General features: G+C 57.1%; 1 protein-coding gene across 5 annotated transcripts; it reads left to right on the forward strand.

The window, feature by feature from the left end:
- The first annotated feature begins 2,028 nt into the window (after nucleotides 1–2,028).
- LOC140912348 (prostasin-like) lies at nucleotides 2,029–11,804 on the forward strand. Of its 5 annotated transcripts, XM_073346596.1 has the most exons (7): nucleotides 2,029–2,161; nucleotides 7,194–7,220; nucleotides 8,217–8,379; nucleotides 8,864–9,135; nucleotides 9,522–9,688; nucleotides 9,974–10,367; nucleotides 10,873–10,961. In XM_073346596.1, the coding sequence occupies exons 1-6, from the start codon at nucleotides 2,113–2,115 to the stop codon at nucleotides 10,349–10,351; spliced, it is 1,056 nt and encodes a 351-aa protein (XP_073202697.1). In that variant the 5' UTR covers nucleotides 2,029–2,112; the 3' UTR covers nucleotides 10,352–10,367; nucleotides 10,873–10,961. The 5 variants fall into 5 exon arrangements, with proteins under 5 accessions (XP_073202697.1, XP_073202695.1, XP_073202699.1 ...); XM_073346594.1 differs by having other exon boundaries at nucleotides 2,030–2,161; nucleotides 9,974–10,966; XM_073346598.1 differs by lacking the exon at nucleotides 9,974–10,367 and having other exon boundaries at nucleotides 2,032–2,161; nucleotides 10,873–11,804.
- Nucleotides 11,805–13,533: the final 1,729 nt, after the last annotated feature.

Here is a 13,533-nt window from a genome sequence, read left to right on the forward strand (position 1 = left end):
ACCTAGGGACAGCGGTCCAATAAGGCCCCAGAGTGGGGGAAGACATTAGCAGCTGGCTTTGCAGGGTGGGGAACGGGACATAGGGCCTTTCCCCTCCAGGGGGCCCTGGCTCCAATCCAGTCCTAGGCTGGTGGGACTGGCTGGCTTAGGGAGACAGGGAATGGGAGATGTGGCTTTTTCCCTCTAGGGAGAATGGGCTCTGATCCAGCCCCAGTGTGGAGGGCTTGGCTGGGCCAGAGGTAGGATTGTTAATTTATTCCTGGAGGTTTCATCACATGACAGAATCTTTCATGAAAGATTAATCTTGGATTCCTGGAGACACCAGGACAATCCTGAAGGGTTGGCAACCCTGCCAGGGTTGGTTGTTGGGGGTAGGGAAAGGATACGGGGCCTTGTCACATATCCCCCCAGCTTTCCTAAAAGTGAAAAGCTCATATCTAGTTCCCACATACCCCTGAGTCCAGTTAGTTGAGTTGAATGGTGTTCCTCTCAGGCGAAGGCGATTTTAACAGCTCATTTAACGACACATTTGCTTGGCTTTCCCCTTACCGATCTGTGCTTTTGCCTTGTGGGCTTTCAAATTGGCTGGATGCCCTGGAAAACCACAAACACACTCACCACACCCTTGCTGACCTAGGATAAACCCACCCAGCTCATCACACTAGCAGACTGTTTTGGTCTAGAGGAGAAATGTCACCGCAATGGGGTTGCCCCTAATGGTTGCGGTCGCCAGCAAAGTTGCAGTTGCCAAAAGGAGTAGGTGCAATAGATACTGTCAAACTCTAGGGGGAGCCAGGCGGAGGCCCCCAGCCTGCTGCCCGCAGCACAGCGCCCCCAAGCGCCACCTGGGAGCTGTGGGGCCAGCCCTGACCTCATAGCTTCATTCACTCCCTGTCCCAGTGTTAAGGTCATTCACACGCTCCAGCCCAAAGGAAGTGGGGTGTGGGGGAGGGTCTGAAGGATCCCCCTCCCCATGGATCAGGGCTTTCATCCCGAGGGCAGGTGTGAAAAGAGCCAACCCACCCCCTGTTGAGCCCAATTAGCACCTTCCCTCCCTGCGCCCAGCCCAGGGGCCCTGGGAAAGGAAGTGCACACATCGCATACACACCGACACCAGCAGCTCCTCCCCCGTCCCCCCACAGCATTCACACACACACACACATCCCATTCACACACTCCCATTCATACGTACACACTGCATTCACACACACGTCCAATTCATACACACACTGCATTCATATCACACACTGCATTCACACGCACACGTCCAATTCATACACACACACACTGCATTCACACACACCTCATTCACACACACACACATCCAATTTCACACGCACACACTGCATTCATACACAAACACACATACATCCCATTCATACACACGCACTGCATTCAGACACACACTGCATTCACACATATCCCATTCACTCACACCATTCATACACACACACTGCATTCAGACACACACAAATCCAGTTCATACACACACACTGCATTGACACATACCCACTCATATATACACATTGCATTCAAACACACACACATCCAATTCATACACACACACACACACACAGATATCCCATTCATACATACTTCATTCAGCCTCCATTCATACATACACACTGCATTCACAAACACACACACCATTCATGCATACACAGTGCATTCACCCCCCCCATTCATCCACACCCCCATTCATCCATACACCCCTCAGTCACACACGCATCCCGTTCATACATACATGCTACATTCCACACCCGATTCGCCCGCCCACCCAGCTTCCCCCACTCCCTCCCCAGCACAGTGCGAAGGACCCAGCGCCCCAGGCAGCCTGGCAGGGCTGTGGAAGGGGGATGGAGGGCCTGGCTGGCCTGTCAGTAGTGACCCTGCCCGTGCAGCGGGGCCCCAGCCCTGGGGTGCTGATGAGGTGAGCGGGACATGGCTCACGTGCATCAAGGCAGGAAACAATTTTTCCCTTCCGGCCCAGGAGAGTGAGTCAGCCTCACATTAATGGATCGTGAAAACAGAGCCAGGAATGTCCCGGGACTCACCGAGAGACCCTACCATAACAGAGGCGTCTGATGGGAGTCCCCACAATAACAAGGTGGCATGTGCAATGGAAGGAGAGACCCTACAACTACTGAGCAATGTGTGCAAGGTACTGAGAGGCCCTACAAATATCAAGGCAGTGTGTGCCCTGCAAGGGGAGACCCTACAATAACAGGGGGGTGGGGTGGGGGTGTGCAATGGGATGAGACCCTACAACAAGCGAGCAATATGTGCAGTGTAAGAGAAGACCCTACAATCATAGAATCTCAGGGTGGGAAGGGACCTCAGGAGGTCACCTAGTCCAACCCCCTGCTCAAAGCAGGACCCATCCCCGATTTTTGCCCCAGATCCCTAAATGGCCCCCTCGGGGATCGAACTCACAACCCTGGGTTTAGCAGCCCAATGCTCAAACCGCTGAGCTCTCCCTAACAGAGCAGGGCAAGGAGAGACCCTACAATAACAAGCATGTGCAGTGCAATGGAAAGAGAAACCCTACAACGGAGCCATGTGTGCAGTGTAAGAGGAGACCCTACAATAACAGCGGGAGGGGGCGGTGACCGAGCGGGGCCGGCGGGGCCGGGGGCGGGCCCGGGCGGGAGGTGGATCCCTGAGCGGCAGGTTGGGCCGCTTCCCTGGCACCGGGCGCCGTGAAAAGGGGAGGGAGCGAGCGCCGCGTCCCAGTGTCCCCGCCCGGGTGGAGACCGCGCACCTGCCCGCCGCTCAGCTCCGCCAGCGGGACCCCTCGCCGCCCGCCCGGGAGATGGGGGCGCCCCTGGGGGCGCTGCTCTGCCTCCTCCTCAGCCTGGGTGAGTGCGGGCGGGGCCGCTCGACCCCTGTCCTCCCCCCCCCTTCTGCCTCTCCCCAACCCCCCCTTCTCTGGTTCCCCAACCCCCCCCTTCTGCCTCTCCCCAAACCCCCCTTCTCTGGTTCCCCAAACCCCCCCCCTTCTGCCTCTCCCCAAACCCCTCTTCTCTGGTTCCCCAAACCCCCCCCCTTCTGCCTCTCCCCAAACCCCTCTTCTCTGGTTCCCCAAACCCCCCCCCTTCTGCCTCTCCCCAAACCCCCCTTCTCTGGTTCCCCAACCCCCCCCTTCTGCCTCTCCCCAACCCCCCCTTCTCTGGTTCCCCAACCCCCCCCTTCTGCCTCTCCCCAAACCCCTCTTCTCTGGTTCCCCCTCTTCTCTGGTTCCCCAAACCCCCCCCTTCTGCCTCTCCCCAAACCCCTCTTCTCTGGTTCCCCAAACCCCCCCCTTCTGCCTCTCCCCAAACCCCTCTTCTCTGGTTCCCCAACCCCCCCCCACCTTCTGCCTCTCCCCAAACCCCCCTTCTCTGGTTCCCCAACCCCCCCCCACCTTCTGCCTCTCCCCAAACCCCCCTTCTCTGGTTCCCCAACCCCCCCCCACCTTCTGCCTCTCCCCAAACCCCCCTTCTCTGGTTCCCCAACCCCCCCCCCACCTTCTGCCTCTCCCCAAACCCCCCTTCTCTGGTTCCCCAACCCCCCCCCCTTCTCTGGTTCCCCAAACCCCCCCCCTTCTGCCTCTCCCCAAACCCCCCCCCTTCTGCCTCTCCCCAAACCCCTCTTCTCTGGTTCCCCAAACCCCTCTTCTCTGGTTCCCCAACCCCCCCCCTTCTGCCTCTCCCCAAACCCCTCTTCTCTGGTTCCCCCTCTTCTCTGGTTCCCCAAACCCCCCCCTTCTGCCTCTCCCCAAACCCCTCTTCTCTGGTTCCCCAACCCCCCCCCCTTCTGCCTCTCCCCAAACCCCCCTTCTCTGGTTCCCCAAACCCCCCCCCTTCTGCCTCTCCCCAAACCCCCCTTCTCTGGTTCCCCAAACCCCCCCCCCTTCTCTGGTTCCCCAAACCCCCCCCTTCTCTGGTTCCCCAAACCCCCCCCTTCTGCCTCTCCCCAAACCCCCCCTTCTGCCTCTCCCCAAACCCCTCTTCTCTGGTTCCCCAAACCCCCCCTTCTGCCTCTCCCCAAACCCCTCTTCTCTGGTTCCCCAACCCCCCCCCCTTCTGCCTCTCCCCAAACCCCCCCTTCTGCCTCTCCCCAAACCCCTCTTCTCTGGTTCCCCAACCCCCCCCCCCTTCTGCCTCTCCCCAAACCCCTCTTCTCTGGTTCCCCAACCCCCCCCCCCCTTCTGCCTCTCCCCAAACCCCTCTTCTCTGGTTCCCCAAACCCCCCCCCCTTCTGCCTCTCCCCAAACCCCCCCTTCTGCCTCTCCCCAAACCCCCCCTTCTCTGGTTCCCCAACCCCCCCGCCCTTCTGCCTCTCCCCAAACCCCCTCTTCTCTGGTTCCCCAAACCCCCTCTTCTGCCTCTCTCCAAATCTCTTTCTCCCCCCTCCCCTCTTTCCTTTGCTCCTTCCTTCTCCGAGTCCCTCTGTCCCGGTCGCCCAGCTCAAGGTCCCAGGTCCTCCGCCCTGCACGGCGCTGCGGGGCTGGGACCTGGGCGGGACTGGGTCTCAGGGCGCCCTTTGGTGCCCCAGGGCCATAGATGCTGGAACTAGGGGTGCTGGTTGTGCTGCCGCACCCCCTGGCTTCAAGTGGTTCCCATTATATACAGAGTTCAATGGCGCTCAGCACCCCCACTATGCAAATTGTTCTGGGGAGGAGCGCAACATGGGGCTGAAAATCACCTGTGTGTGGGGCGGGGGGGGGTTATGGGTGAGTGGGTCTGTGTGATCCTGTATGTGGGGTGGGTGTTGTTGTGGGTGTCTGTGTGATGCCCGCGTGGTGTGTTCCAATGTGTGATGCCTGGGTTGTGTTACAGGTGTGGTATGCGCTGTGTGTGTGTGTCCGGTGACATTTGTGTACTGTTACAGGGGTGGGTGGGTGGGTCACGCAGTGGGTATGCGCATTTCTGCAGGATGTGTGGGCCTTGTGTGGTGGGTGGGTGTGATGCGAGTGAAAAGCACCTGCCAGTTGATTGGTTTGAGGATTTGTACATTCCTGCAGGGCAGGTTTCCCTGGTCTGAGTTATCCAGGTTTTTATGTGTATGTGTGGGGGGGGAATGGTTAATCCTGATTTAGGAAACGGTTTTGTCGGGCTGGAAAGGTTTGCATGAAATCAGAAGCCAGCAGGGCTCCTGGGGTCTGTTCCCAGCTCTTTTGGAGGAAGTGAACTCTAACGGTTAGAGCAGGAGGGACTAGCAGTCAGGACTCCTGGGTTCTATTCCCAGCACGGGGAGGGGAGTGGGGCCTAGTGGGTTGGAGCAGAGGGATATGGATGAAAGGCCCCATTGCCAGACCTCCTGAGCCTGCCAGTCCCCTTTGTCTCCTTGTACAAACAGTATTTGGGAGACTGTGAAACTCCCTAAGGTTCACCTGAAACTCCCTGTAATCAGACACTGTGTGAAAGGCCCTGAAACCCAAGGCACACCAGCAAATGGCCCATCAGCCCCTGCATTGTGTGAGTGTCTGTGGTCAGCTTGGGTGGCACCTGGGCTGTAAACTACAAACATGAACATCTGACCTCCCCCTCCAACCCCCCAGCAGGCTATGTCTACTCCTAGTTCTGAATGCAGCAAGCAATAGGGCTCTGGGTGGCCAGGAACAGGGAATGGGCCACCGGGCCTTGCCCCGCTAGGGGGCAGTGACTCTGATCCAGCCACAGGTGGGGGCAAAAAGAAAAGGAGGACTTGTGGCACCTTAGAGACTACCAATTTATTTGAGCATAAGCTTCGTGAGCTACAGCTAACTTCATCGGGTGCATACTGTGGCTGGCTGAGTCTTGGGGGCAGGGGATGGGACAGGAGGCCTTTCTTCTCTAGGGGGTGCTGGCTCAGATCTGGCCCCAGGGAGGGGGAACTGGCTGGCTCGGGACAGGGAGCAGGGAATGGGAGATGTTCCCATGGCTGAGGTATGTGAGCAAAGGTCTGTGTGAGCCTGGCCCCCGTCCTAGGGTTACACAGAGAATCCAGCCTTCTGATTTGCCCCCATGCCCAGTGCAAGGCTGTGGCTCCCTGGGGTAACGGCACAGAACCTAGTGGAGGTACAGCCTGTGGGTTGGGTTGGGTCATGTCTAATGTTGTCCCAGGGCTGAGCCAGGCTCCCACTGCCCCTGCCAGTGTCTCTGAAGCTGGCTCAGGTTCCTCTAGCAGAAGAAGTAACCTGTCCTGCAGGTCTGGCTCTATATTTAGCCTCTCTGCACAGGCTGGAGGAATGTTGGGCGGACAGACAGCCACAAATACCTATTGGTCCATGACTGGGTCCCAGGCTAATGCAGGTCACTTGAGGTGATATTAAATCCGAAGCACCCTCTCTGTGGGGAGCGAAGAAGAGGGTGTATGTGGCCCATCGAGCCCCTGGCTGAGGCTGGCTCTTGTGGCCTGCTGGGAACTGGGCTGAGACCTGTCAAATTCGCTTCACCGAATGGGACATCGGGTTGGGTGGTTTTAGGGCAATACTGGTCCAAGCAGGGTAAAGGCCCCGTGTCCCATTCCCCACTGCCTTGAGGCAGTCAGTTGCTCTGCCCTGGGGCTGGATAGGAGCCAGCGCCCCGTAGAGGGAAAAGTCCCTGTGTCCCGTTCCCCTGAGTCAGGCAGAGCCTTGAGAAGTGAAACTGACAACTTGCCTACTCGCGGAAGAATCTGGAATGACGCTGGCAGACCAGGGCCCTTCCTCTGAACAGGGAGCAGTTCCTGGGAAAGGAGGTGGCACGGGCTGGGAGACAGAGACAAGGCCAAAGGGAATAACCCTGCCAGGCTGCAGTGACGCGGCTGTATCACGTGGACAGCTCGGAGAAACCCAGGGGCCTTGGTTTTCCCGGCTCAGAAGATGGCGCTCTTCCCTCCGTCTGCTAGGACTCCAGCATTCTAGCCCTGGTTCTGGGAAGGGAGAGGTATCTAGTGGGTTAGAGCAGGGTGGGCTTGGAGTCCGGACTCCTAGGTTCTACCCTCGGCTCTGGGAGGGGAGTGAAATTTAGCAGGAAGAGCTTAGCTATGACTTGATTGCTATATATCTTTATTATTGCCTACTGTGTGGGCCCTATCCCGGAAATCTGACCATCTATTCCCCCATCAGAAATGGAGATGCCCCTTTCCCAATTATCCCTGAGATGCTTCGTTTCAGTGGCCCTGGGGCTGATGCATGTTGTCCTGGGATGCATTCCTGATGGTGCCTCTTTTTTTCCTCCTCTGAACAGGTGTACAGGAGACCTCCGGACAATCAGGTAAAGATCTGGCTGGGAACGCGTCCCGTACGGACAGCTGGTCGCTTTTCTCCTCCAGATCGTTTTCCCACAACCCGCCCTTCAGTCATGTCTTCAGCCAGTGTCATTTTCCTCGGTGGTTATTTGTGTGGCCATGTGTCAGCATCTCTAGGGGATATTTGTGTTCAGTATAACCAGCCCCCATAGTGATGGGAGGAGGATCTGAGCCCACCATCTCCTGCGTTTAAGGCATGAGCTGCTACCAGTGAAGCTAAGGGAGCAGCTCCCTTGACTTGCAGCTATTGTAGGCTCATTAACCTCATATGTGAGCCAGCCGCTAGCGGGAATGATGGTGCCCCCCAGAGGGGAAAGGGAATGAACATCTATCCTCCCTTAGGGGTCAGGTCTACATTAAAAAGTGAGGTCCACCCAGCTACCTCCACCAGGGACGTGAAAAATCCACACCCCGAGCGACATAGTTAAACTGACCCAACCCCTGGTATAGACAGCACTGCGTCGACAGAAGGATTCTTTCATTGACCTAGCTGCTGCCTTTTGGGGAGGTGGATTAAGTACAGCGATGGGAGAGACTCTCCCATTGGTCTAGGTAGCGTCTACACCACTGTAGCCTTTCAAGTGTAGACAAGCCCTTCGTCTGGGTTACATCTGTGTTGGGAAGTTGTGGTGAAGAGGGTCTCCAAACTTTTTTGATGGCAAAAATTGAGTTTTCAACAAAACTTTTTTTTTTTTCTTCAAAAAAGTCTGTTCTCGACAGAAAATGTAGAGGTGTTTGTGGACAAGCTGAGCAACCAAAACCCCAAAACAAACAAAAATATGTTTGGGGCTGAAACGTGGGCTTCGCAGGTTCTGTTCCCAGCTGGGAGTGGGGTCTAGTGGGATGGAGCAGGGAGTCAGGACTCCTGAGTTCTAGCCCCAGTTTTTAGAGAGGAGTGGGACCTAGTGGTTAGACTAAGGGGCTGTTTCTGGTTCATTCACTGCTGCTCTGCTCCCCTGCAGGAACATGTGGATCTGTTTCCATGGGCCGGATTGTGGGGGGCACAGATGCGCAGGCCGGGCAGTGGCCTTGGCAGGTCAGCCTGAATTTTCAGAGTGTTCATGTGTGTGGCGGCTCCCTCATTTCCCCCCAGTGGGTGATCACCGCAGCACACTGCTTCCCACCGTAAGTACAGGGCACGGAGGGGGTCATCTGGGCTGGGCCAGGCTCTGAGTGTTACCGGGGTCAGGGGGGCTAGTAAGGAGGAGCCTGTATCTTCCATCCATTTCTGACCCTACATCTGTTTGACTGGGTTTCTATGGACAGACTCCCAGCTGCCCCCACTCTCCTACCAGAACCAGAGTTAGAATCCAGGAGTCCTGACTCCCAACCCCCGCATCTCTAAGCACCTAGACTCCCCTCCCAGAACGAGGATAGAATCAGAACCCAGGAGTCCTGATTCCCATATCCGTCCCACTCGACCCCACTCCCAATGTGTGTGTGTACCTCTACCCTCCACAACATAGAATCTGCCCCCGCATGGCATGTTTCCTTGCCCCTACACTGCTGCTATCTAAGGGAGATTCCCCATTAGTTGAAGCTTTCTGCAGCCTGAGGTGCTGGCTTCTCTCCTTGCTGAAGACCTATGTCTCTCTCCCCTACCTTGCAGGGAAAACCCCATCGCCAACTATGAGGTGACGCTCGGAGCCTTCCAGCTGTCCAACCTCCTGGCTGACATCGTGGTGGTTGGGGTGGAGCAGGCCATCAAGAACCCCGACTACACAGATGAGGGCTCCGGCGGGGACCTTGCGCTGGTGAAATTGAAAACGCCCGTATCCTACACGCGTAGCATTCGCCCCATCTGCCTGCCGTCCGCTTCCGTCAGCTTCCCTAGCGGCATGACCTGCACTGTGACTGGCTGGGGGAATGTGCTTACTTCTGGTGAGTGAAGGGTTAACACAGCCACCTCTGGGGCGAGGCAGCTGGGTAATGATGTCGCACCTGGGGATGCAGCTGTGTCTGGGGTGGGGCAGCTGGATAACAGCGGCCAACAATTTTGGAGAGGAAGTGCAGGTGAATTGTGTGTTCAGTTGACACTGCAGGGAGGATTCTAGGGCCCGACCAGCTCCCTGAACCTCGCTCTGGGATCTGGACTCACATCACTCCCCGCTCCCCACTAAGCCTGGCTTAGAGCCTGGACTGCTGTGGAGTGAGTCTCTTGGCCCATTCCCCACATCACAGCGCCCCCTGGTGGCTCCCTTTCCCCCCACCTGAGTGAGGAGTCAGCTGCCCACCCGGACTTGGCTGATTTCTTTCCCCCCATGCAGTCAGCCTGCCCAGTCCCAAAACCCTGCAGCAGCTGGAGGTGCCCCTGATTGGGCTGGAGACCTGCCGCTGCCTCTACAAGATCAACGCCAACCCAGCGGATCCCCACGTGATCCAGGACGACATGATGTGTGCGGGCTACGCCGAGGGCAAGAAGGACGCCTGCCAGGTGAGCGGGGTGCTGGGGGTCCATCTGTCCATGGCACTAAGGGTGGGGCTACTGGGAGTCAGCGCTGGGTACTATGAGCACTGGCCCAATGACTGGGCCGTAGATTTCCTATCTCTTCTGGGCTTAGGTGCCACTCCTTGACCTTTAACCTCAAGGCCCCCACCCCCACTCTGCCAGGCTCCACCCACCATGGCTAAGCTTTGTCGTAACCAGCCAGTTGTATCCCACTTCACCCACCAATCCCCCTCCTAATGCCATTTCCCTCTCCCCACCCTGTTCTTCCAGGGTGACTCCGGGGGACCCCTGTCCTGCCGTGTGGGCAGTGCCTGGCTGTTAGCTGGGGTGGTGAGCTGGGGGGACGCGTGCGGGTCCCCCAACCGGCCTGGCATCTACACCCGCACCTCGGCCCACACAGCCTGGATTAAACAGATCATCCCGGCGGTGGAGATGAGCGACGTGCGCGTGAATCAGGAGCCAGTCTCGGAAGAGGGGCTGTGCCCCAACACCACCAGTCGGCCTGGCCCCTATGATGGCATCCAGCCCCATCCTGACTGGCCCCGGCCAATCTCCCCCAACAAGCCACTGGACCACGCTACCTCCCACGTCCTCGCTTCCAGCCTGCTGTTCTTCTGTCTGCTACTTCATGTACTCCCTGCCCTATAGCGCCCCTACTCTCAAGGTCAGCTCAGCATGAGACTCCACCCCTGATGGCAGTCCAGGGGCATCCTGCCCCCCTCCCAAACTGAGCAGGATGGTCCCAAGATTTCAAAGACTTGGTTTCCCGCCCCATCCCCTTATTGTCCCCGTTTGTGTCCTGTGTTGTGCTGCTCTGTCACGACCAGGGCACCGAGCTGGCAGCAGCCCTGTTCACGGCAACGTCATTTCTGCCTCCGGTCCTGCAGACCCCTTAAGTTTTGGCCAACAGGGTCCTGCAAACCTCTCCCAAGCCTCGCTCTGGGATCGAGGCTCACGCCAGCCCCTGAGCCTCGCTCTGGCATCCGGGGTCACGCAACGCCTCCAGCCTCGCTCTGACCCCCCCCCAGGGCCCCACTCTGGGAGAATCAGGGCCCTAGCAGTAGGCAGCTCCCCGACCCCTGTTCCCAGGCCTGGTTCTGTCACCACGACACTGCCTAGGGCAGCCTAACAAGCTCCCAATCTCCCTCTTCCCACCCTGATTTTTCCAGGGCGACTCCGGGGGACCCCTCTCCTGCAAAGTGGGTAGTGTCTGGCTGCTAGCCGGAGTGGTGAGCTGGGGGGATGCATGTGGGGCTGCCAACCGGCCCGGCGTCTATACCCGCGCCTCAGCCCATGCTGCCTGGATCAAGGAGACCATCCCAGAAGTGGAGCTGAGCGACGTGAGGGTGGATCTGGAGCCAGTCTCTGAGGAAGGGCTGTGCTCCAGGGCAGCTGCTCATCTCCTGGCCCCCTGGCTGCTCTGCTGGGCCTTTCTGAGCCTGGTCCAGGCTGGGTAACCCCACCCTCGCCAACTCCCAAGTGTAGAGATGCAAGGGGGGGAGGGGAACTTGGGGGCACGGGATCCGCCACTGTTGTCATAGTGACTTGGTGGCAGATACCCCAGTAGAACTGGATTTTGCCCCTACTTCCCCTCCCCACAAAGCTATTTTCAATGTACCTGCCCTGGCAGCCCTTTGCCTGTGGTTGTCCCCAAAGGATTCTGGGAGGAGGCAGATTGGCCCCAGAAGAGGGGTGCTCTGGGAAACGTTCTCCTCGTCCTTACACCTGTGTCACGCAGAAACAGCCGGGTTTCAGTCCTGGCGTGAGTCAAGCCCGCTGGGCTCTAATGTGACACGTCTGGCAGGACACTCTCGGCTCCTTAACGTCAGCCGAACCCCCAGGGCTGGGCCAGGTGGCACCAGCAGAGCTGGTTTTTCCACCTCTGGAGAGTCACTGAGTGAGGGCAGGTTCTAAAGGGATCGGAGTTCATCACACGCGTGAGCAAGGGACTGTTAGCACATGGGACTGTGTCTGCCTGTCTTTTATCTGGGGCATAAGGCCAGACCTCCTGCTTGTTCTAAATCGGGTGGGGTATGGAAGGGCTGTTTGACTCCAGATGAAGTGTTTAATAAAGAGGGTATTAGCCCTGTATTATGGGAAAGGCTCTGTTGTTTTTTTAAAAAAAGGGTTTTGTGCTGTTCTAACCACTAAACCCTGCTCTCCTCCCAGAGCCGGGCCTAGAACCCTGGCATCCAAAGTGAACAGAATGCTGGAATAATTAAGAAAGGGACAGATAATAGGACAGAAAATATCATGTTGCCTCTATATAAATCCATGGTAGGCCCACATCTTGATACTGTGTGCAGATGTGGTCGCCCCATCTCAAAAAAGATATACTGGAATTGGAAAAGGTTCAGAAAAGGGCAACAAAAATGATGAGGGGTATGGAACAGCTTCCTTTGAGGAGAGATTAATAAGACTGGGACTTTTCAGCTTGGAAAAGAGGCAGCTAAGGAGAGATATGATTGAGGTCTATAAAATCATGACTGGTATAGAGAAAGTAGATGAGGAAGTGCTTGTTACTACTTCTCATAACACAAGAACTAGGGATCACCAAATGAAATGAATAGGCAGCTGGTTTTAAAACAAATAAAAGGAAGTATTTCTTCACACAACTCACAGTCAACCTGTGGAACTCCTTGCCAGAGGATGTTGTGAAGGCCAAGACCATAACAGGGTTCCAAAAAGAATGAGATAAATTCATGGAGGATAGGTCCATCAATGGCTATTAGCCAGGATGGAGTCTCTAGCCTCTGTTTGCCAGAAGCTGGGAATGGGTGACAGGGGATGGATCACTTGATGATTCCCTGTTCTGTTCATTCCCCCGGGGCACCTGGCACTGGCCACTCTCAGAAGACAGGACACTGGGCTAGATGGACCTTTGGTCTGACCCAGTCTGGCTGCTCTTATGTTCTCCCAGAGCTGGGCCTAGAACCCATGAATCCAAGCTCCCAGCCCCGCTTCCCACCCAGAGCTGGGGCTGGAACCCAGGTGTCCAGACACCCAGAACTCAGTTATAGGAGCCCTGCCCCACAAAGCAAAGGATGGGCCAAATCTGGCTAAAGCTTGTTTGCTGGCCAAGAGGTTGGGTGTTGGGAACAGTTAATCCAGGGCTGGGCAGTGCTAATACACTCGGTGAATCCGGGTTGGACGCGCTCCAAGGAACCTGCTGGCAGGGTCAGGGAGAGGCGCCTCAGTGGGGAGGCACCTGCGCTGAGCAGGCTGGGTGTGGGGAGGTTTTAACTCTTAGGGGAGTGGCTGGGACAGAGATGGGGAGGCTGAATACAGCCCGGAATGAATTCTGTTTGGCCTCCCTCACTGCCAGGATCCCTCCAAGCCTGTGCTTCCCACCTGCCTGGATCCCTAGCCCAGCCTGTGTGCCCCAGTGCTAGGATCCCTCCCTGATCCCCCTCAAAGCTTGTTCTCCCCACACTGTGCACCTGCCAGGATTCCCCACCCCGGGGCAATCCTGCTAAACTGTGCACCATACCCTGTGTGTGACCATTCCCAGGCAGACTTCCTGACAGACATGGGTTGTTCACACTTTTCCTTTTTATTTATGAAAAATACACTTCTTAAAACAGAAAAAAATACACCTGTAGGCAGCGAGTAAGAGGGCAGGGAAGCTGTGGGGACTGGGCTTGGGGGGCTGTCGGCGCCAACCGTTCCCCCACGCTCCAGCCCCCCGGCAGCAACGCTTACTTGCACCTCCAGCTGGTGGCGCCAGCCTCGGAATTGGAGGAGTGCGAGATTGGTGCTGAGGGAAGAGGCCCGAGACAGTATCCTCTGTGTATCCTTAGACTGGGGTGTCCCGGCCCTGGGAGAATCCC

This window comes from Lepidochelys kempii, chromosome 6 (assembly GCF_965140265.1).
Source record: "Lepidochelys kempii isolate rLepKem1 chromosome 6, rLepKem1.hap2, whole genome shotgun sequence".
Classification (NCBI taxonomy): Eukaryota; Metazoa; Chordata; order Testudines; family Cheloniidae; genus Lepidochelys; species Lepidochelys kempii.

Bases quoted from the DNA above. Each gene is read 5' to 3' on its own strand.
- LOC140912348 (XM_073346596.1), top strand. From the start codon at position 2,113: ATGTGCAATGGAAGGAGAGACCCTACAACTACTGAGCAATGTGTGCAA. The intron at 2,162-7,193 runs GTACTGAGAGGC...TCCTCTGAACAG, and splicing joins TACTGAGCAATGTGTGCAAG to GTGTACAGGAGACCTCCGGA. The intron at 9,689-9,973 runs GTGAGCGGGGTG...CTGTTCTTCCAG, and splicing joins GCAAGAAGGACGCCTGCCAG to GGTGACTCCGGGGGACCCCT.